Source organism: Sinohyriopsis cumingii, unplaced genomic scaffold, assembly GCF_028554795.1.
Source record: "Sinohyriopsis cumingii isolate HCF-2022 unplaced genomic scaffold, ASM2855479v2 utg000938l, whole genome shotgun sequence".
Taxonomy (NCBI): domain Eukaryota; kingdom Metazoa; phylum Mollusca; class Bivalvia; order Unionida; family Unionidae; genus Sinohyriopsis; species Sinohyriopsis cumingii.
Genome location: NW_028315944.1, coordinates 2,462,355 through 2,488,164, shown reverse-complemented (window position 1 = coordinate 2,488,164; position 25,810 = coordinate 2,462,355). Strand labels below are relative to the sequence as shown.

The 25,810-nt window shown below is 34.0% G+C and overlaps 1 protein-coding gene across 2 annotated transcripts in view; it reads left to right on the top strand.

Annotated features, from left to right (window-relative positions):
• The window catches only part of LOC149773005 (general transcription and DNA repair factor IIH helicase subunit XPD-like), a 146,337-nt gene that overhangs the window by 41,472 nt on the left and 79,055 nt on the right, over positions 1-25,810 (top strand). For both annotated transcript variants that reach the window (XM_089946945.1, XM_089946946.1), the window contains 3 exons: positions 1,304-1,366; positions 15,984-16,107; positions 22,395-22,491. In XM_089946945.1, coding sequence (XP_089803071.1) covers positions 1,304-1,366; positions 15,984-16,107; positions 22,395-22,491 — 284 coding nt within the window. The remainder of the gene's footprint in view (positions 1-1,303; positions 1,367-15,983; positions 16,108-22,394; positions 22,492-25,810) is intronic.

Genomic DNA, 25,810 nt, shown 5'->3' with positions numbered 1-25,810 from the left:
TGATTCTAATTTACTTTCTGTCATTATTTAGTGGAAACTTTGACTTTGTTATTCATGTTTGTACGAGAAAACTGTCCATGTGAAATTTTTCATTACATGTTGGTACACACATTGTTATTGAAAGAAATTCAGATTTAGCTAAACAAGACCTTTTTTTGAAGTATAGGATCTAGTTAAGCTAGATGTATAGGATCTAGTTAAGCAAGACCCTTTTAGAAGTATAGGATCTAGTTAAGCAAGACCCTTTTAGATGTATAGGATCAAGTTAAGCAAGACCCTTTTAGATGTATAGGATCTAGTTAAGCAAGACCCTTTTAGATGTATAGGATTTAGTTAAGCAAGACCCTTTTAGATGTATAGGATTTAGTTAAGCAAGACCCTTTTAGATGTATTTGATCTAGTTAAGCAAGACTCTTTTAGATGTATAGGATCTAGTTAAGCATGACCCTTTTAGATTTATAGGATCTAGTTAAGCAAGACCCTTTTAGATGTATAGGATTTAGCTAAGCAAGACCCTTTTAGATGTATAGGATTTAGTTAAGCAAGACCCTTTTAGATGTATTTGATCTAGTTAAGCAAGACTCTTTTAGATGTATAGGATCTAGTTAAGCATGACCCTTTTAGATGTATAGGATTTAGTTAAGCAAGACCCTTTTAGATGTATAGGATTTAGTTAAGCAAGACCTTTTTAGAAGTATTAGATCTAGTTAAGCAAGACCCTTTTAGATGTATAGGATTTAGTTAAGCGAGACCTTTTTAGAAGTATAGGATCTAGTTAAGCAAGACCCTTTTAGAAGTATTAGATCTAGTTAAGCAAGACCCTTTTAGATGTATAGGATCTAGTTAAGCAAGACCCTTTTAGAAGTATTAGATCTAGTTAAGCAAGATCCTTTTAGAAGTATAGGATCTAGTTAAGCAAGACCCTTTTAGATGTATAATATCTACATGAAATTGTTAACAAGATATGCACTTAACCTAATATAATATATAGCTGTATTTTATTGCCATTTTTATTATACTTTAGTTGCTCCATAACAGTTACGGTCTTTGACTACAGGCATTGTGCATGTATACCATATGTACTCACTCATGTCTAGCTGCAGACTGCACAGACCCAGATGTGTTGTCCCATAAAGTGCCATCAGATCTGGGTCTCTTTAGTTTGGTAGGAGTAATCATTAGAACAAAACAATATAGAACCTGATCTACTGGCACATAATATGATGGCAGATAAGGTATTTGTTGTTTGCAGTTGAACTAAACTTATAAGTGAGTATATATGGTAACTGTTATTTTTTTTTAGGATGAATTGAAGGATTATTGCAGAGAGAAAGGATACTGCCCCTACTTCATGGCCAGATATGCAGTGAGTAAAACATTGATCCTACCAGTTGTTTTCAGTTTTAATTCTCACAACACTATTCCTATAAGTTCCTTTCTTCTTCCTTATGGAAAGATGCATTTTTCACTCTTGTTTGTCTTGCCAAAAAATGCATTTTTCACCCTTTTGTGATTAATAATAATAAAATTAGCATTTCTTTGCTTCTTAACGAGTTCATATCTTTACAAAATCAACTTAGATTAAAGTGCATTGATGGACATTTGACACAACTGAAAAGAACTTTGACAAATAGAAATGTTTAACATCTTAATTCATATGAGGAAAGATGAAAATAGTGAGACACTTTTTTTCTTCAAGAGTTGAGGATGTCTTGTCAAATAATTAAATCAAACTCCTGCTTATTATGGTACAAAAACTTTGCAGTACTTCAAGATTTTAGTGAAATTATTGTAACATTTCAAAAGTCAGACAATGATTGTGTTGTATCTAAATTTGTATTATAACAAAGCATGTTATAGCAGGGTTTCACTGTTTTTATACACAATGCTTAAGACCGGATTGGTTTTTGGTTTAGAGAGGTTTTCTATTTACTGAGGGTTTTGCAGATGGAAAAAATGTCTTTTTATGTATGGTCATGTGGCTGAGAGAGTGCAAATATAATTATGAAAGAACATCTTTGTTGTTTAAGAATGCACAAATTAAAAAGTATTTTTTAAAAAGAAACATTTAAAAAGAAATAGCAGAACAGTGTTATTTCCCTCGGAATATTACATTCAGACATGAATAAATTCAGTTATTAAAAAAACACTCCTCATCTCAAGAAATATTAAGGAATGACACTATAACAACTAATTATCAATGACACTATAACAACTAATTAGCAATGACACTATAACAACTAATTATCAATGACACTATAACAACTAATTATCAGTGACACTATAACAACTAATTATCAATGACACTATAACAACTAATTATCCATGACACTATAACAACTAATTATCAATGACACTAGAACAACTAATTATCAATGACACTATAACAACTAATTATCAATGACACTATAACAACTAATTATCAGTGACACTATAACAACTAATTATCAGTGACACTATAACAACTAATTATCAGTGACACTATAACAACTAATTAGCAATGACACTATAACAACTAATTATCCATGACACTATAACTAATTATCAATAGAAAAATGTAAGGTGCTTTAATTTTCATATTGATCAGTTATCTAAAAAATATCGAGTTATAGAGTATTTACCTATTCATGACCATTCAGCAGACTGTTACTGAATATTCACCCTCTTTTTTGGTTTTTGTGAAAGATAAAGAGATGGGACATTAATCTAACTTGTAACAAAAAGACCAATGTCAGAGTTTGTAAGGAGTGCGTGAAGGTCAGAGAATACCAATAAATAGTCCAGTGTATTGTTTATTAAAAAGACCCATCCAAGTATATTTTTTTTTGTGCTGGATTTCTCTCACACCACAGATGTATTGGATTAAACTCATTCGTTAATGCATGTATCACACAAGTTTTTCTTTTTTCTCTGTATAATTATCACTGTTCTGATCATAAATGCAAAGTACATTTAAGTTTTTCTTATTTCTCTGTATAGTTATCACTGTTCTATCTATCATACAAAGTACTCTTTAAGTTTTTCTTATTTCTCTGTATAATAATCACTGTTCCTGTCTGACATAAATACAAAGTACATTTAAATTTTTCATATATTTCTCTATAATTATCACTGTTCCCATCATACATACAAAGTGCATTTAAGTTTTTCTTATTTCTCTGTATAATTATCACTGTTCCTGTCATAAATACAAAGTATAATTATCACTGTTCCTGTCATAAATACAACGTATAATTATCACTGTTCCTATCATAAATACAAAGTATAATTATCACTTTTCCTATCATAAATGCAGTGTACATTTAATTATTTCTTTGTATAATTATGACTGTTCCTATCATAAATGCAAAGTATAATTATCACGGTTCCTATCATAAATACAAAATATAATTATCACTGTTCCTATCACAGTGCATACAAAGTATAATTATCACTGTTCCTATCACAGTGCATACAAGTATAATTATCACTGTTCCTATCATAGTATATACAAAGTATAATTATCAATGTTCCTATCACAGTTCATACAAAGTATAATTATCACTGTTCCTATCACAGTGCATACAAAGTATAATTATCACTGTTCCTATCACAGTGCATACAAAGTATAATTATCACTGTTCCTATCATAGTATATACAAAGTATAATTATCAATGTTCCTATCACAGTTCATACAAAGTATAATTATCACTGTTCCTATCACAGTGCATACAAAATATAATTATCACTGTTCCTATCACAGTGCATGCAAAGTATATTTATCACTGTTCCTATCACAGTGCATACAAAGTATAATTATTACTGTTCCTATCATAGTACATACAAAGTATAATTATCACTGTTCCTATCATAGTACCTACAAAGTATAATTATCACTGTTCCTATCACAGTGCATACAAAGTATAATTATCACTGTTCCTATCACAGTGCATACAAGGTTTAATTATCACTGTTCCTATCATAGTACGTGCAAAGTATAATTATCACTGTTCCTATCATAGTATATACAAAGTATAATTATCAGTTTTCCTATCATAAATACAAAGTACATTCTAGCCTCTACCAATAATCGATCAGGAATTTTAAAATTTATAGGTACAAAGAAATTCCTAAAATGAGGATATTCTTCATTCTGTTTATGTAATGCTGCAAAAATTATGTTAATGTAATTTATTCTAGTGTCTAAATTAAGAAAATTAGCATCAGGATCCCAAATTTCCTTTGAGACATTATTATTTATGTAAATCTATTTTTTTAGCAGAAAACTAGTATAAGATGAGAACCTTGAACTGTTTACTTTTCCAACATGTTTCGGTGTTTTTTATAAAGTGCATGTCATCAAAACATTGTAATGTCATATTTATCTGTACATTTACAAAGACATTGCTTCTTTCTGGCCTTATCAGAAAACAGTCCTCAGCAATTTGGGCAATCATTTCTTAGATTACCAGTGTAATGTAGCAGAACTTTAGATATTTGGTGTTATCACATCTACTCTAATGTTTTTTCAAATTCTTCTCCCCATTTGGAATGACCTTGACCCCTACACCACCCATAAAAAGACTCCTGTTTATGTTATCTGTCATTTATATTATACAAAATGAATTGTGGTTGTTTGTTCTTATTTTATTTTTATAGACTTGGAGTGGAAGATCAGTATTATTTCCATGATTTTACATTATTGTTTTTAAAGTGTAATGTATCTGCAAGATGAATCAACTAAAATTAGCCACGCTTCATTGAATATATGATATAATCAAATTGCACATAACATATTTAAGTTATACTAGGAAATTATCATATAGACAATAACAAATATTCAAATACAGTAACATCATGTACCACTACAGCAGCAGGGAGAGTGAACCCTACAACTTTTGGAGTAAGTCTTTTTTGAAAATAAAGCTTCCTATGAAAAAAAATGAAAATACAAGGTCAATAACGCCAAACTGAAGCCTCTAACCGACCAAGATTTTCTCTAATTGGGTTAGCTCATTGTTTATTTTATTTTTGACGTTTGCGTTTTCAAACTTGTGTGATTGTTTGTTTACCTACCTGGACATTCAGTTCTTGTCGTCACCCTCCCTGCTGCAGTGTCTCAACTGAAAATTTTATCAAGACCTACATGTTATTGTGACTGAGGATCATGTAAATTTATCATGATAAATCCGTGTGGGGTAACTTGTGCTTTTGAAAAAAAGTTTTGGAACTTAATCATATCCATAAACTCTGAACACCAAGTCTGATGAATGTTTTGCAGAGTATGTGTATCGACTCCATTAAACACAACTAAAATATTCAGTTAACTCTGATAACCTTAGGTATTTGTGTGTATTGCTGAGTAACATAAATCACATCTGTTTTTGTGTCTGCCTCGAGAAAATATCTGAACTGGATTTGATTGTTTGTTCAGCATCACATCATTGTATACTACAAGATTATTAATAAATCCATTGAGGTCATCTACAGATGAGGCTTCATCAATATCAGTGATAAAATCAATAATACCATTACCGTCCTCATCCAGAAATTGTGCGTGTTTATTAAAATCTTTAAGCACATCGTAACATCTCTCTGATCATCTACAGATGGTGTCACTAAATATAACTTATCCCACTTGAGCCATCTCATTATCAGATTAAGCAACAATTGCATCTTACCAGACCCAGATGGACCTATGGTAATTGGTCTGATAGAAATTGGTAAGGCTGGATGATGCTTGACTGGCTCTTGCTTTTGTGTCACTGAGAAATCAGTGATATCTGTGTTGTACAGATATAATAAATAATATGGATTTATATTGTGTTTGATGCAGAGCACCCACCCCCTACAAGTGAATCAACAACAACAACAAAAAGGAATAAAAAGCGTGCACTTACAGGCAAGTGTGTGAAATGTGGTACAAAAAAATACAAATTTATTTCATCTCATATGAAGACAGGTGGTGATAATGCTGCTTCACTGAGCAAATTACCAGGAGTTCCATGGGATAAATACCCCAGAGAAAAACATATTCCTCGATATAATTATTGTGGTCCTGGAACCCGACTTGATATCCGACTTGACGAATGAGACCAATCAAGACCTGGAGAGTATCCAATGAATGCCATTGATCAAGTGTGTCATACTCCTGATGTAGCATATAAAAATAAGGATTTACAACAATGACATATTGCGTAGGTGAAGTTGATTCACTCATTAAAATCCATAAAATATAAATCTCTCAGAGAAAAACTTTAGCTTCCTAGTAAAAAATCTGCAATGAAAGGTAAACTAGTGCCAGGGGCTGGTAATTAATCAACTGATTATTATGGTAATAATGGAATCAATTTATTATAGCCCAAGAGGATATTGGAGGGGTAGAGCAGAAGTTAGTAAACTTGCTGATGCAGCAGATGTCACACGTTCTGTTGCTGCAAAATGGTTAGCATGACAGGCAATATGGTAAATTTATTTACCTCCACCTAAAAAAATTCAGTACACACATTTTGATGTCAGCATTCCCAATGAAGTTCACCAAGCAGATATTTTGTTTTTACCACATGATACCATTCAAACTAGCCAATCACACACATACAAATATGCGTTATCTGTCGCTGACATTGCAAGGAAACATATTTCAATCAATCAGTGCAGCTGGAAAACATTTTAATATTTGCCCGGCTTCAGTAAAACATGTCGCATACATAATATATAGATGGGCATATTAAAAAAAGAATGAACAGAAAATAATATTTCAGTTTTAAACACTGCAAGAAATGTGAAGGGATATAATTCTGTCAAGCAAAGCTTTCTCCGATAGAGTGATTAAGTAGTAGTCTTGCTTGTTACTGCGTAATATTATATGACTGATGCAATTATTATTTTTTTGGTGGCTCACACACTGTATTTCTTGGCCCCTTGACTGTCAAGGATTACATTAGGGGGATTCTGTCACGGTGACCATCCCTCTTTTTTGTATAAATTCAGAAAAATAAGAACCGTATCATTAGTGTGCTGATCCTGGTAAGAATTGCACAGACCATTTTGATGTAGCTGTCTGGCAAGATGAAGGGATATAACTCTGTCCTGACTGTCAGGGGATGAGAAGAAAGATTAAATAATTATCTTACTTGTATTTTACCACTACTTTCACTTTTAAATGATTACATTTTATTTGGTTTCTTTTGTTGTTTTTTTTGAGAAATATTATCTTTATTTTTCTGAGTCTTTCAAGTTTCTTGCTTCCTTGAGATTTTGTCAATGATAATAATTACAAAAAAAATAAATATAAACAGCGAATAAGACACGCCCATTGTGTGAGCTACTTTTTGATTTCAAAGTATTGCTCAGCTAGTATAGTATAGGACACATATCATTATTGGGGTTCTCCCAAATGCTCAAACATATTTATTATGTAATGAATTTCAAAAATATTAATGTTATTATTTCTGCAATTCAAAAATTACAACATGACAGTATAAAAATTTCTGATCAACTTGATCCTGAAAAAAATTATTTGTGACTTTGAATCATTACAACAATGAAAATTTGAATATTGATAAACATTACCAACAGACTTCCGATTCATTAAGTTGATTCAGCAGTCTATGTTACATTCCTTGGCAACAGTCAAAGATACACAAGTTGAACAGTTCGTTTCACTCACGCGAGCTATTGAGAAAATTAGGTCAGAAATGTATCACGAATATGAAACAAAAAAGAGTGTGAACACGCGCATATGGCAGTTGAGAAATATTGTCTGATCATGAAACGATCCATTGTAAAAATTAAAATGAAATTGCTGTCACCATTGACTGTGAAAGTAGTGAAAATGTCAGCAACAGCTAAATAAAGTAAAAGTATGAAATCCTTGACAGAGTCGATGACCGAGTCTTTGATTTCATAAATGGGGGAAAATTCAATTCTGGCTGTAGTAAAAAAAAAAATTATTTTATATTTCTGATAATATTTATTCAGAAATCAGATTCAGTGGTTTTATAATTTATATTTATTTTTATTTTTGGTCGATAATCTGAATAAATTTGAGTAATATACCAGTCAAATCTAATAATGATGATGAAATCATTGGGTCAGTAATCAAAAATATTAATAACAATGATAGTCATTGAATCTGAAATGATAATAAATTCGAGTAATATACCCATCAATTTGATGAAATTGTTTGATAATCTGATTTAATTTGGGCAATATACCCATCAATTAGATGAAATTGACTCAACGATAAAATCATTAAATCTGAAACAATATTAATAATGATAAAATCATTATAAAATCAATGATAAAATAATTGTATTTAAAGTTGTTTATGAATTTGACTAATCTGCTTGAATTTGGGTAATATAGTCATCAATTTGATGAAATTGTTTGATAATCGGAAAAATTATGGGTAATATACCCATCAATTTAATTAAATTAGATTTTATTCTGAATCAGATTATAATATATTTATTAGCTGATCAAATTCAATGCAAGAATGTGCATAATTCAGAATCTGATCTCTGTCAGATGCAATCGTAATAATATGTTCTTGCTGCTGCTCATTTAACTGTTCCTGCATTCACAAAAATTCTTCATCACCATAATCATCAATAATTATATTAACACTAAATTTTTCTGTGTGGAAGTGTCAGTATTGTTCTGACGACACATTCAAATATCTCTTTGTTGTAAACAAAAAACTCACATGTTAATACATTATATAATACCACATAAGTAATTGTTTGTAGCATTTGTAAAATGCCAAATTCGATGCAGAAACAGATTTTACATAATCCTCTACAAATGCACATACAGATTTATATTCAAAACTTCATGTCGCAAATCAAGCAAGTGTCCAGTCTGGTCAGTAAGTTTGAAATGTATCCATGATAAGAACGGATTATGACATAGCAGATAAACTGGATTAATGGGTTCTAACACACAAAAAAATCCAGGGGTGCTTGAGGTGTGAACATATATAAAGTATATCCCTGCTTGACCTTACTGGACTTTAAAGTTACATCATGTACAAGATTAACTGCGATCGTTGATGTTATATTAACAACACCTGGCAAAATATGACAACCTCCACCGTATGGATCATTGTTGTATCTGAGAATACCTGCTGCTGGTGGATTTATTTTTCTTTGGGAAAATATTCATCAATAACATTAACAACTGATTTTGTTAAATCATAGACCTTAAATCCTGGTATTGCAAAATTTGGTAATTGTTCTTCGCTTATTTTGTAGTGGCTAAAATTACTGTTTCAATAATCTAGCGAGTTTATTTCTTTCGCTATTGATAATTATGGTTCATGAACAGTGATAGCAATTTTGGATTCTTTTTCTGTAATAGATTTGATTCTGCACTGGAATTTATCATGAATCTGTTCAATTTGATAATTGCCCATAGGTATACTCACAACTTGCCAATTGAGGGTTCCATTAGGTTTATTTTTATATGCAAATACCAGTGAATTGTTTGCTTGTAATCTGCCAAATGACACTGATCTAATATGTGACTAACTATGATATACTTGCAGTTGTGCTAGTGCAATTTCTTTGGCTGGAATCGCAGTTGGAAAGCTAACACTGAACTCAGGATTGGTTGAGCTTGCTGATACCATTGTGGTTTTTGATGGAGTTGTATTAGCGACGATCTCTTGTAGTAATTCATTCAACATTGACATTATAATTATTGGTTTAATCCTGATGCTAAATCATTTGTAGATTCTGACACAGTCATTGCCTCATGGTAAATCTTAATAATTTCTGTGAATTCCTGATCTGATATTATTCCATCGCTGAGACTTGATGATATCAGCGAAGATAATTTGGAGTATGCTAGCATTGCTGTATGTAACTTTATTGTATACTCGTCTACTTTATCAACCAAGCATGCAGATTTTTTTTCTCGAAATGATGTTAAAAATGCCAGCAACATCAGTTATAATGGTGACACCAATTCCTATCAATGGTGCTATCATGTATGATGCTGACAATGCGCTGATGACTGTTACTGTTCAGCAATGACTGCAGATGCAGAGTGTACAATTATATAAATAAAATATCGAGATTAATGATACCAGTTTCAACATTGTTTGGTTGTTTTGGTAATTGATCACACATAAAAACACCTCTTAAATTTTTTGTATTTAATCACTTAACAGCATCAATTAAATCAAAATTGAAGATGGGAAGAATCAAAGAAGTGTCCAGGAGAGTCTTGGACCTTTTCTGTACCACAAATGGGGAGTTCCTGATAGTCTTAGACCTTTCCTTTTGTTTGGGGAAGTTTTGATTCTGTGACCTGTTGCTTTCTTTAATGCCATCCCAGCAGCAGTTCCAACAGCACCAAGTGCAGCTGCTTTTGCAACAGCTGGGGCTGCATCTGCTATTAATGCTGGTATAGCTGCAAAAAGTGGAAATATGCCACTCATCTTGGCTGCATCGTTAATGGTGCCTGCAAAAAGATTAAGTCATACATCGGTCTTTGATCATTTGGCTTCAGTGAAGTGCCTGAGTTGATGTTCTGACAATGTTTATTTGGACCACCTTTGATTTGTTCTTTTTTAGTGATATTTTTATTCCACAGTTCTTTGCTGAATTTGACTGTAGATTTTTAATCTAACCAGGAGTCAGACTGACACTAACATGATATGACATTATAAATATCATGAGCGATTTAATTACATGTTTTCTACTGGGACATCAGTAACTCTCATTTGTCCACCAACACCTTCAAGCAGCATTATTTTGTCTGAGAGTATGATAGCGATCGCTGTGTAATCAGTAACACTGGCTGGTAGTGCACTTACTCAAATTCAAACAAATGTCAACGACTGACTGTCTAAAGAAATCTAAATGTTCCAGCGAGAAGTAGTAGATTAGATACAGCATCAAGAAATCTCACTGAGATATTTGCAAACCAGAATCCACATTCTGATCACGCCACATGAATGTCATCAAAAGATAATAAGCACATCTACATGATTATTTTCAAAATCCAGCGACACTTCTTCAGGCAGTTCTTTTTGTCCATTTATCCTTAAAGAACTTCACTAACTCCAAGTGGGTCAAATACCATATGATTTCATATTAGAGAATCCCATTGTCAAATATCTTGAAAAGCTATAGATATATGTCATAGTGATGAAACTCCCTGTTGTGATATGATCTGCCATGCAAATGTGCCACCAGTTGTACTTGTGATTGAGTCTGCAGTCATTGTCAACCACAATAACATTGACTTTCCACCACTGTCCATAAAAGAGAGCAGCTGTTGTTTTTCACTGAGTGATGGTGGCATTGCTGGCATCCACAATAAAAGTTTTGTCAGGGTCGATGTTGCAGCTGGATCAACACCTTCAGCGTGCTAGATTGCATCATCATCTGTGGATTTTCGAACAAGAACAACTGTATGTTTTGCCCCAAAGATAACTTTTCTAACATTTCTGCAGAAACCAAAGATACGTGACAGTGGTATCACACAGCAAAATCTTTTCTGAGCATCAATTTGATTTTTACATGCTGTGAATCCCAGATTAAAATTCGCTTTTACAAAGAATAAACTTTCAACATTAGCGGTGTCAGCCGCAGCAGACTTTCTTTGGACCCTGAAAAGTATAAGGTCTGCCATCAGCGCGATCAGTGGCATCTTTTGCAAACATCATTGATGAACCAGCAGACCATGTATAATCATTGCTGTATTGGGATAACCTCAATATCGATGTAACAACATCAGCATCATTATGACAGACATCAATTTCTCAACCATCAATTATATATCATGCACTGTTAAATATACCATAATTCCGTTATTAACAAACCCACCCTGCACATCACCATAAGGATTACTATCGGGTTTTTACAAATCTACCCTGAACTTCAATGAATTCCTCATCGGGCAAGAAATCTCTGCTTGTATCCTGAACTTGTAGTTTGATTCATCTGCGTTGGTTTGGTTCTTGTGCTTCATAAGAATGATATTGATAATCACGCACAGACTCATCCTTGAGTACTGGTGTGTTCATGTCAAATGCTGGATCAGATACATGTTTGAACATTTCATTATAATTGTTATCATCTCAAATGATGTACCATCACAATCGCTTAGCAATTGCGACAATATAACCCACTAACAAATTTGCAGTTATATCTCGAGTTTCTTCACTGGCTAATTCCTTCAGCAGTTCATTTGCTGCTTGATTTATTATTTTACTAACATTTTTATGCATTACTTCGGCACTGGGTAATTTTACTGGCTGTGGTTTTTGTCATATTAATCTTGCTAGTCTGTCCTTCATTGCAGAGAATTGCCTTGCTAGCAACCAAAAGCACCAATACCTTTATCACGAACATTGTCAATAGCCTTCATTCCCAGTTGCTTTGCAATCGGTATTGCTTTTAGAGCTATTCTTCTAAATAGACCCTGAACAACATCACCTAGTCCTTCTATGTAGGTAACTTTATACGTAGATAATTGCGAATTTGTCACCTTGATCTTTACAGGTCCACACTGAGCATTATGTAAGATCATCTTATTTTAGTCATGTATCTGATTGCATACCTCAATTACGGGTGTAATAATCATCAACGATTTCTTCAATGAGGGACTGATAAATATTAGTGTCTCATGATAACGCCTGTGAATATTCATTGACAAATAACAGCTGCTTCACTAATGATTTCTGGGGAATTATTACCTGCTCATTTTCATCTAATGAGGATTTCTAGTCTATCAACATCAGCAAGGACATTACTGGGATAGAGTTTATCGGGTCCACCATTGGACTAACCACTTCCAGTTTTTTCGTTTGTTATTGGTTGTTGTAGATACTCATTTATTTTCTTCTTATGACTTTCTTATTTTTTTGCTTCTTCATTTATACATTTTTGTTTTACTGGTTGTTGTAATTTATATAAATCTTCTTCTGCTTCATAGATTTTATCAGTAGCAAGACCATTTCTAGTGACACTAGGGCCATGACCTTTATCCTTTTTCTTGTTGTTGAGTCGGCTTTTTTCTTATGTAAGGTTGATTTCCATTCTGCTCTTGCTTTCTCAAGTTGCTGCTTCATTCATTTCTTCTTCTCTTTGTCACATTTCTTGTCTTTTTTGTTCAGTGTACTCACCTACTGCCTGTTTAAAAATGTCAAACTTATTAACATCTTCCTCAGATCTGATCTGCAGAGTATCAGTAATGACACAATATACGCTCTTGACCCAGTTGGCAGCTTTTAGAGTTTTAGCATATTCAGGTTTTACATACTTATCTCTATCACGATATCCAAACACGGCAATATTAATTATTTGGTCTGAGTCATGGAAAGCGGCAATACTTTCCAGCATAAACTTATCCATAATGTTAGTTCTAACTTTTGGAGGAGGTTGAACTTCAGGTTGTGGTTGAGGAGGTTGCTGGGGTGGTGGTTGAGCTGCTTGAAGACAACCAACAATATCAACAGGTTATGTCTCAAGAGCTTTTTGAGCACCCGTTAGATACGTCAGGTGAAATTCATGTTTGAATCTTTTAAAAATGCTAACAGGTGGCAACATTGAATGAAATAAACATCCATTAGATATGTCAGGTGAAATTCATGTTTGAATCTTTTGAAAAAGCTAACAGTTGGCAACATTGAATTTTATAAACACCCATTAGATATGTCAGGTGAAATTCATGTTTGAATCTTCTAATTCAGTTTCATTGTAGACAGTGCAGTGTTTCCCTTTACCCTCATTTGCGCTTCAGAGACCCCCAAATTTTTAATTTAACTCAGTCTGACCCCCAGTTTTGACACCAAGGTGATTTTTGACTCTGTCTTGTACCCCTAGGGGATACACTGTAAACAGTATAATTATGGCACGTTCTTTTCTTTTAAAAGATGAAAAGAGTCAATAACCTTGTCATCGATTCCCATGAACACTTCTGTGAGAACCTAATTAAGTACCGGCTGCGTTTTGATGTACACCTTGGGGTTATTTTTGTTGCAGTTTAAAGATCGATTAAAAGAGACTAATATTGTTTTATCATGTTAAGTAGGTCTTTGTATCAAATCAACCATGGAATGTACAATAAAAAGTTCAATGGCATGCAGATCCTAACAGTGTAGGCTCTTTCAGGGTCTTTTTGAACTGTTGAACATGGTTTCAAATATTATGTACTTAACATCATAAAATTAGTAATCAGTTGTTTATCCTAATCATTTGTAAATGTGATCATGTTCAGTAAATGAATCAAGCAGAAGGTGCAATTATGAATGAAAAGTTTTGAATGATAGATAGGGTTCATAATGGTGAAGCAAAATCAAATGTTTGTTGTGATCTCAAATTTGCCAAGTCAGCACTCAGAGATTTGCTCACGGATGAGCAGACATTTCAGGATCATTTGCTGACACCATTGAACAACAACAGGCATGGACAGCAAATGATACATAATTAGATCATGCTGTACATACATTAGTTCACACAGCATATAAACAAGGTGTTTCTCTCTGGAACAGTTTTCAATGCCCTTGCAAAGAATGACAAAAGGTATGGATAATGATTCTTGATTTCCTGGCAAACCATAGATGACTTTTGAGATTCCATGCCAACATGGAATAAAACAAAATTCATTATCAGAAAGATACACTCAGCAGAATGTGATGTCATGGTCGTCAAGTGTCAAAAACTGAAAATATTATTGTGTTCTCATTTTGTGTTTCTGACCCATTAGATTCATGTTAATTTTTTTATAAATCCCATGGTAACTTGCACCCTCGCTTAAGTGTGGTAGATGTTTTTGAACCCCATTGTGTGCAAGTTTTGAGGGAGCATTCAGTTTTTCATTCACATTCATGTGTTCTCAAGCACATCCACCTCCCTCTTGAACGCAGTCTTGTACCTCTTCTCATATTTTGTCATGAGGTATCTTTTCAAATGCAGTATTTTCATGCATTCCACATTACTTGGAGGTAGATAGAAAACCACACTGTACCTGGCCCCTTTGAGTTTCATGGTAACTTTCCTAAGCACCTAATGACATTTATCACCACAATACTGCACCCCCAGTACAACCTAATTCCCATAAGATCAAAATTGTTATATACAGTAGTCAAAAAAAAATCTTTTTTTTTATACATGTACCATCAATTTTTTCTTCAGTAAATCAAAACCCCTTTACTCTGGAGACCAAAATTCAGTCCGTTTCAATTTTACACTGAAGCAAAACCCTATAAAACCAAAACTCATTTCACTCATAGAAATATGCTTTATACTGAACTGAGGTCCAGAAATACCCTGTGATCATGCATCAAGTAAAACATGCACCTGAAACATGCAGGGCTGAATTATTTACAGTTTGCAAATACTGTAGTAGGCTTAATGGTGAGTTGGTGACCCAGAAATATTCCAGGACATTCCAGGTAAAAAAGTACTCAAACACAGTTGCTGATACAAATAAGGGCTGACAAGATGCTACCTGGAATCATTACACTTTTTAAGCAGGACCAATTTTTAAGGTAATTGTTAATAACTAAACACTAGTTGAAAACAACTATATATTATCTGTTTATTATGCAAACATGATTGATGTCATTGATTTGTGTAAATTATGAATATAACTTTATTTAAAATTTAACATCTTGGCTTTTAGTAACCATCCTTGTTTCCTTGGTACTTTTCTGACAGTCAGGTATTTGGAAGGAATGCATGTTGTTAACTAAATGTTCATTTTTGTGTATTACACAAAACAAGACAGATGTTCTCTCATAATTACACATTACATTCTTTGTCATTACATAAGCACATTCCCTATTTCAGAGTTAACAATGATATTGATGATTATGTACTTGTACATTTACTTGTCTCTAACAAGACATCTTTTTCTTGGTGGTTATACCTTCAGTATCATAAAAAGCCTCAAAAACAAAACTAAAATTTGGTCCCAAGGGTTTTCAGTTCGGAGGAGAAATTAAATATATATATATATATATATGTTTTTTTTATTTTTGAATTAGATCACCCATGCAAACGTGGTTGTATACAGCTACTATTATCTACTGGATCCGAAGATTGCAGAACAAGTATCAAATGGACTCTCAAAGAAATCTGTGGTTGTTTTTGATGAAGCTCACAATATAGGTAAGGTTCAGACAGTCTGTGTGCTACTTCATGGTGATGTAATGCCTGTTTGCTAGCAGACAATATAATTATGGTTCAGACAGTCTGTTTGCTACTTTATGGTGATGTTTGCTTGCAGATAATATAGGTATGGTTAAGACAGTCTGTGTGCTACTTTATGGTGATGTTTGCTTGCAGACAATATAGGTATGGTTCAGACAGTCTGTGTGCTACTTTATGGTGATGTTTGCTTGCAGACAATGTAGGTATGGTTCAGACTGTCTGTGTACTACTTTATGGTGATGTTTGCTTGAAGACAATATAGGTATGGTTCAGACAGTCTGTGTGCTACTTTATGGTGATGTAATGCTATCAGACAAGATACATATCTGTAGGTATTACCAGAAATACAGTGGTTTCAGAAGTGGGTCCAGGAAATATATTAAGTAAGTTCGATTTTGAAAAGTTGATGGTTCTTTTGGCATCTCATTTCCTTCTCCCCAAAATCTCCCACTCGTAATAAAGGGCTGGATAGTAGAGTCACTAGCCAGCCTGTAGCTATTGTGTCATGTGACAGAGTGGACTTCTTTCTGATATTAGATCTATAACATAAAATAGCTTATATGCATTATTGGAATTGTATCTTGTGATATCAAATTTATTACTATCATGATTAGAAATGTGGGCCAGGCAACAAACGTGATCATATTCAAGGATCTAAATTGCAAATAGTACAGTATAAACTTGTTTTTATGTCAGTGTGCCAATAGGTCTCGGTGGCAGCTGTTTGTTAGGAATAAGACAAACAATATATACCCTGATCAACTGGTGTATTATGTGATAGCAAATCAGGATCTGTGTTGTTTGCAGTTAGCGAGTATGTATGGTAATCAAAATTTATGCCTGTACTAACTGGCTAGTACTAACTGTTGAGCTTTAGATACTGAAAAACAATCTTCCTAAGTTTAGCTTTATTTATATTTCATTTTTAAAGCCTCAGTTACAATTTTCAAGTCTGTTTAGTTCTTAGACACAATTTCTTTGTAAATTCAATGAGCAGTAAATGCAGGATTCTTTTTTGTGACTAGACCTAACAATTTTTATATTTTGGCACATCCTGACCACACTTGGCCTTAACGGTATATTCCTGCACCCACTATCCATTACACAGGGTGCATAGTTTGTCACCATCTATCAGCATTGGCCATTTTCAACATTTTATCAAAAACTACCAGACTGGTTTTTAATCCAAATCTGGCAGAATGTTTTCTGACATTAATGTTATCCAGATTTGTACAAATTATTCTATAAAGTTCTTCCATCTGATATTGCTGGCATTAATAAAATTTGAAAAGCCTTATTTGAGGCCCCTGATGGCCAAATGGTTGAGGCCTTGACTGATCACTGAGTGACATCTCACCTCTCTCCGCATGGGTTTGAATCTCAGACTCATCTAATGCAGGTTTGTGAGAAAGCTTGCCATTAGCTTCCTGTGGGTCAGTGGTTCTTCTTTGGGTGCTATTTGGTTCTTCCTTTACCAAATATATTGGCTACAGTGTGCTGAAAAATGCTGTTAAACCACACAGCAAACAAACCAAACCAAAAACTGATTCTCAATAATCACAACAGAATTTGACCATACTTTACAGCATTTTGGCATGAAATCCATTCCATTTTTTATAAAGGACATCTCATATGTCTGCCATCACTTAAAATAAAACAACTTTGAAATGATTTCTTCTCAAAATCTGTTTGGCAGAGTTTAAGCAAATTATTGGCATGAGTGTGGTATATATCTAATATTTGCCATGCATTTTGAGCATTTTACTCAATTCTTGAGACCCATACATAGATACATACATGCATACATACATATATCTATTTAATTTGTATTGTTTGTTGGTTTTACCTAATGATTATATATTATACACATCTGTATTTTGTGCTTGACCTTGTTGAGAATCAAGCTAGTGTACATGACCAGTGACATTTATTTTGTAAACAAATAACACATAGCTAATATTATATCATTGTGGATTCAATATTCAGATTATTGTCAGTGGAGGTAAATATGTTTATTTGATTCTGATCAGTTTTCAACCTGGAAATTCTAAACTTGTTGACAACTTTAAATGTTTTTTGAAGGAGATTGGCCAACATCCTGGCTCTTTTATTGTCTTAGCTTTTTATATAATGTTGTTTGCTTGAAAAATTACTAATTATTTCCATGAGATCTGAAGCAGAATCAGTCTTATTATGGTGTTCAGTTTTAAATTTGTTAGGATTTATTTGTTCAAAGTATTATTCACAGGAATTAAATTGTGCTCTTTAATATTCTTGGACTAAAACTTTAATTTGGAATTATAGTGAATTCAGATAAGGACATTCTGGATTATATTTTTGTGATTCATCAAAAGACCGTAAGCACATCACCACACTCCAGGCCATTGGCACATTAGCACATTCAGGACAACAGGCACATCAACACATTCAGTATTGGAATATTTGGGATGGCACTGGAATTCAAAAGGAACTTTATACATTTGGACTTGTGATAGAACTTTTAGGATTATTTGAGATTTGATTCACAATACTTTAAGTTCTTTTAAAATTTTTACTTTTTATTCTAGGGAAATAAACTGTTTATAGAATTTTACAAAAAATTTTGGTCTTTGCTTTCTGTTATTTAGTTTAACACCATAGTCATAAAAGCATGCATGCCTTCCAAATTTTCAGCTGTTTTGACCCAGTTCAATTTTCGAACAAGAAGTGTTTATGATGGTGTTAAATTTTTAATTGACAGTATGTTATTTATTGTAATTTTATTAAATTAACAGTTATTGCTCCATTAATAAAAGAGATATCGGCTGAGCAGTGGTGTAGCCTCTGAATGCAGTGCATGATAACAGATGGGTGTAGCCTCTGAATGCAGTGCATGATTACAGATAGGTATTTGTAATGTCTGTCATAGTATACAACAGATAGGTATTTGCAATGTCTGTCATAGTATACAACAGATAGGTATTTGCAATGTCTGTCATAGTATACAATAGATAAGTATTTTCAATGTCTGTCATAGTATACAACAGATAGGTATTTGCAATGTCTGTCATAGTATACAACAGATAGGTATTTGCAATGTCTGTCATAGTATACAACAGATAGGTATTTGCAATGTCTGTCACAGTATACAACAGATAGGTATAGCCTCTGAATGCAGTGCATGATAACAGGTATTTGCAATGTCTGTTATAGTATACAACAGATAGGTATTTGCAATGTCTGTCATAGTATACAACAGATAGGTATTTGCGATGTCTGTCACAGTATACAACAGATAGGTATAGCCTCTGAATGCAGTGCATGATAACAGGTATTTGCAGTGTCTGTTATAGTATACAACAGATAGGTATTTGCAATGTCTGTCATAGCATACAACAGATAGGTCTTTGCAATGTCTGTCATAGTATACAACAGATAGGTATAGCCTCTGAATGCAGTGCATGATAACAGATAGGTATTTGCAATGTCTGTCATAGTATACAACAGACAGGTATTTGTAATGTCTGTCATAGTATACAACAGATAGGTCTTTGCAATGTCTGTCATAGTATACAACGGATAGGTATTTGCAATGTCTGTCATAGTGTACAACAGATAGGTATTTGCAATGTCTGTCATAGTATACAACAGATAGGTATTTGTATTGTCTGTCATAGTATACAACAGATAGGTATTTGTATTGTCTGTCATAGTATACAACAAAACAAGTAATGCTCATTATTTAAAGAGAAAATCTTACCTTCAGATTTGTTATCCCTGTGTATTCTCATGTAATTTATTTTTTAAAAAAATTGAAAATACAGTTGGTAATGGGCACTAGATAATTTTCTACTTTTTACGATGCTGACCATTGACAGTATTCTAGCATGAAGTATTTTTAAGTTTTACAAATGATGACAATCAGATTTGGCTACAGATAAATAAACAGCTTAAATGACAGCTCAAACAAAAATGCTCAACAGAATTGGACCAAATTTGACTGAAATCATATTGGCATGAAAGACTTGCATTGTTTTACCAATGATAATTATCCCCCATCAAATGTAACTGCATTGCTACAAAGAACAATTTATAATACGTTTCAGCTCAAATATTACTAAACAGACTGTGACCAAATTTGATAGAAGGCAATCGGGCATAAAGGACTTTAAAGTTTTTGCAAATGATGCTGAATGGATATGACTTACGTGTGTTGCTACTAAAAAGAAATTTAAAAACCTTAAAATGACTTCTCACAAACTCAACAGAATTTGACTAAATTTGCCAGAAATCACATTGTCATCAAGGCTGAAAATTTATATAAGTGATGCCTGTGTATCAACAAATGTAAACGCCTTTACAAGAAATATAGAACCTTTTGTCAAAATTCCACCAAACTGCTCAAAGTCCACTCTGACAGTAGCATTCCTGCCTTTATTTAAATGATGCCAATCTGCCATAGCTCCACTAATATTAGAAATACAACTCATTAAACACCTTTTTCTCAAAACACTTGTAAACAGATTGTGATGACCTTTGACAGAAAGCATTCATGTATAAAGACATTTCAGTAGTGGACAGATTTTGATGACCTTTGACAGAAAGCATTCATGTATAAAGACATTTCAGTAGTGGACAGATTTTGATGGCCTTTGACAGAAAGCATTCATGCATAAAGACCTTTCAGTAGTGGACAGATTTGGATGACCTTTGACAGAAAGCATTCATGCATAAAGACATTTCAGTAGTGGACAGATTTTGATGGCCTTTGACAGAAAGCATTCATGTATAAAGACATTTCAGTAGTGGACAGATTTTGATGACCTTTGACAGAAAGCATTCATGTATAAAGACATTTCGGTAGTGGACAGATTTTGATGACCTTTGACAGAAAGCATTCATGTATAAAGACATTTCAGTAGTGGACAGATTTTGATGGCCTTTGACAGAAAGCATTCATGTATAAAGACATTTCAGTAGTGGACAGATTTTGATGGCCTTTGACAGAAAGCATTCATGCATAAAGACATTTCAATAGTGGACAGATTTTGATGGCCTTTGACAGAAAGCATTCATGCATAAAGACATTTCAATAGTGGACAGATTTGGATGACCTTTGACAGAAAGCATTCATGCATAAAGACATTTCAATAGTGGACAGATTTTGGTGACCTTTGACAGAAAGTGTTCATGTATAAAGACATTTCGGTAGTGGACAGATTTTGATGACCTTTGACAGAAAGCATTCATGTATAAAGACATTTCAATAGTGGACAGATTTGGATGACCTTTGACAGAAAGCATTCATGTATAAAGACATTTCAGTAGTGGACAGATTTTGATGACCTTTGACAGAAAGCATTCATGCATAAAGACCTTTCAATAGTGGACAGTTGATGTGCCGTCAGATGTGGATAAATAAACAAAATAAAATCAAGATGCCTTGATAAAGTTGTTTTCATCACATGTGCAACCAACAGCAACCAAAGAAATTTGTGTGGAAAAGCTTTTTATTGATGCAGATTTCTTGGACAGCTGTTTTATGCAATTGGTTGTTAGGCAGATGTCAGCTATGTGAGTGACTTCATGCCTATCTTGGATCTCTTGTTCCAGATAGTTTTATATTGTGTTAAATTTTTTGCACTACACCAAAATTGTTCACAGAGCGCTTTCAAAGTGTGGCCACAAATGTATTAATCAGTAGATTGAACTGTATAAGGACAAAATATGATTGTCTGTCACCTGAAGATAACCTGATAATGTACATGGGATTTTATTGCTGGCTCTGACCAGTGTAGTAAATTACCCACAGCATGTGGTTACTGTAGTAATTCCTGTTCTTTCCTGTTTCTCCCACATGGACATTCAGCAGTTGTATTAGATGCATACCAATGACAATAGCAAAGGAGAAGATTTTAAATGTTGAAATTCAAATTTTTTAAAATGTTCATGTTCTGTGTACTTATATTTCAACTCAAGCTTTAAAATTTCAGATTTAAAATTTTAGATTTGTCCAGTACTGTTCTCTTGCTTTCGTTTATGGTCAGTCATGTTAAAGCAAAAGGCTATTTTGACCGTTGGGAATCTGTCAGCATGTGTGCAATCTTAGGCCTACTTTGGCTTCTTGTAATTTTAAACCAAGACGTCTGCATTAAATAATATCAAATCATGTCCATATATTATGTGTCTTTCACATTAAACATTTAATTTATCCAGACGTTCTTTTTAAAATTGAAATATATTGTGTGGTTTTCATTTAATTTCAGACAATGTTTGTATAGAATCTCTCAGTGTCAAGATAAACAGACGGATATTAGACAAATGTCAGCAGAACTTGGAGAGTTTAAGCAGACTGATAAACAGGTAAAATAATCCACATTTATTCTTGTATGTGTTGCTACTGTTTTGGGTTTAACACCATTTTCAGTGTAAGATAGGCGACAGCTCTGAATGTCTAGTGGTTAGAACATCTGCCTGAGATGTTGGAGGCGGCAGCTTTGAGCCCCGGCCAAGTCATACCAAAGACTTGTAAAAATGGTACTACTGGATGGGACATGATGCTTCATGTCTGTGGCATGATGCCCCAGTGCTATACATCACTATTAACTGTCACACTGCAGACATCATAGTGATATGACTGATTTTTTTTTAAAGCTACATTAAAAATAAAAAACACACACAAATGCATGATAAGCTATACATGGCAGCTGGTATAATTGGTGGAGGAATAACCGAGGATAAATCCATTAAGAACCACTGAACCACAGGAAGTTACTGGCAGCATTCTCACATACCCACGTTGGCTAAGCCTGAGACTTGAACCCATGTGGACCTAGGTGAAATGGCAGAGATCGATAAATGCATGCTCTTTAGAGCACTTGGTCCCTAGATTAAATGTACGTGTTTAATGGCACATCTGAACAATCCTGGCTGTATTGTGCCAAGCAAATGCTAGGTATCCTGGCTGTATTGTGCCAAGCAAATGCTAGGTATCCTGGCTGTATTGTGTCAAGCAAATGCTAGGTATCCTGGCTGTATTGTGCCAAGCAAATGCTAGGTATCAAAAAATGTTAAAGGCAAACAGGTTGGCAGAATCTCCAAAAAGACAGATCCCTCCAACCAAAAGTAAGTTAATCCCTCCAACTGAAAGTAAATAAGCACTATGACACAAAAGATAATGGGTGAAGATGCTGCAGAAACTTCCAAGAAAGGAAACAAAGCTAAGATAAAGTTTAAAAAGGGGAAACTGCTTCAAGTACAATGTCAGAAATCTTTCTTTAAAAAAGGCACTCTTTTAAAAGGTCAAAGACCTCAGATCTTAATCATGGATACATTCTATGGCAAACAAGTTGCCTTCATCATTTGCCTTTTATGATATTCAAGAATTCATTCTGTGGCAAACAAGTTGCCTTAATTAGTTGCCTTTTATATCATGAAGGGGTGCATTCTGTGGCAAACAGGTTTCTTTCATTAATTGCCTTTTATGACATTCAGGGATGCATTCTTTGGCAAACAAGTTGCCTCCATTAGTTGCCTTTTACGACATTCAGGGATGCATTCTTTGGCAAACAAGTTTCTTCCATTAGTTGCCTTTTACAGTGTTCTGGATTCATTCTGTGGCAAGCAAGTTGCCTCCATTAGTTGCCTTTTATACCATTTAGGGATGCATTGTCTGGCAAAGAAGTTGCCTCTATTAAATGCCTTTTATGGCATTTAGGGATGCATTATGTGGCAAACAAGTTGCCTCCAGTAGTTACCTTATACGTCATGATGGGATTCATTCAATGGCAAACAAGTTGCTTCCATTTATTGCCTTTCATGACATTCAGAAACGCATTCTATGGCAAACAAGTTGCCTCCATTAGTTGCCTTTTATGGCATTTTGGGATGCATTCTATGGCAAACAAGTTGCCTCCATTAGTTGCCTTTTGTGGCATTTAGGGATGCATTCTGTGGCAAACAAGTTGCCTTAATTAGTTGCCTTTTATGATATTCAAGAATTCATTCTATGGCAAACAACTTGCCTTAATTAGTTACCTTTTATATCATGAAGGGATGCATTCTGTGGCAAACAGGTTGCCTTTATTAGTTGCTTTTTATATCATGAAGGGATGTATTCTGTGGCAAACAAGTTGCCTCCATTAGTTGCCTTTCATACCATTTAGGGATGCATTCTATGGCAAACAAGTTGCCTTCATCAATTGCCTTTTATGATATTCAGGAATTCATTTTGTGGCAAACCAGTTGCCTTCATCATTTGCCTTTTATGATATTCAAGAATTCATTCTGTGGAAAACAAGTTGCCTTAATTAGTTGCCTTTTATATCATGAAGGGGTGCATTCTGTGGCAAACAGGTTGCCTTTATTGCTTTTTATATCATGAAGGGATGCATTCTGTGGCAAACAAGTTTCTTTCATTAATGGCCTTTATGACATTCAGGGATGCATTCTCTGGCAAACAAGTTTCTTCCATTAGTTGCCTTTTACAGTGTTCTGGATTCATTCTGTGGCAGGCAAGTTGCCTCCATTAGTTGCCTTTTATACAATTTAGAGATGCATTGTTTGGCAAAGAAGTTGCCTCCATTAAATGCCTTTTATGGCATTTAGAGATGCATTATGTGGCAAACAAGTTGCCTCCAGTAGTTGCCTTATATGTCATGACATTTAGGGATGCATTCTATGGCAAACAAGTTGCCTCCATTAGTTGCCTTTTATGGCATTTAGGGATGCATTCTACGGCAAATGAGTTGCCTCCATTAGTGTTGCCTTTTATGGCATTTAAGAATGCATTGTGTGGCAAACAAGTTGCCTCCATTAGTTGCCTTTTATGATATGCAGGGATGCATTGTGTGGCAAACAAGTTGCCTCTATTAGTTGCCTTTTATGGCATGTATGGATGCATTGTGTGGCAAACAAGTTGTCTCCATTAGTTGCCTTTTATAATATGCAGGGATGCATTCTACGGCAAACAGGTTGCCTCTATTAGTTGCCTTTTATAACATTCAAAAATTCATTCTGTGGGAGACAAGTTGCCTCAATTAGTTACATTTTATGACATTCAAGAATTCATTGTTTAGGAAACAAGTTGTCTACATTAGTTGTTTTTTTTACTATGTTTAGGAATACATTCTAATGCAAGCAAGTTGACTGCATTAGTTGCCTTTAACATCTTTCAGGGATGCTTTCTATGTCAAACAAGTTGCCTCCATTATTTGCCATTTACATTGTACAGGGATGCACTCATGTCAAACAAGTCCACTTTATGACATTCACGGGTGCATATTAGACTTATCTGCAAAACTGTGAACAGTATAGACTGAAGTCTTCCATTCCATAATATGTCGGTAGATGTGACCCCCATATTTTTGAAACTTTTAAGGCAAGAATGTAAACCATGTTGTCTAGTAGTGGTACCTCAAGTTAAGAAATATGTATATAGCTTTGTTCTGATAAAAGTTAGAGACTGTTAAAGTCTGGAGATTATGAGCTTGAGTTCCTTGTTTTTAGAATATGTGGCCTGACTCTCGAGTTTGAGTTTGAGCTAGAGATTTTGTTTCAAACAATCAAAAATTACGTTACTTTTGAAAGCTCATTTCTGACTGGCTGATTGTGGATACTTATTCTCATGCTCAAACTGTTACAATCTTCAGGCCTGGCCTCCATGACACATTTGCTCCAGTCT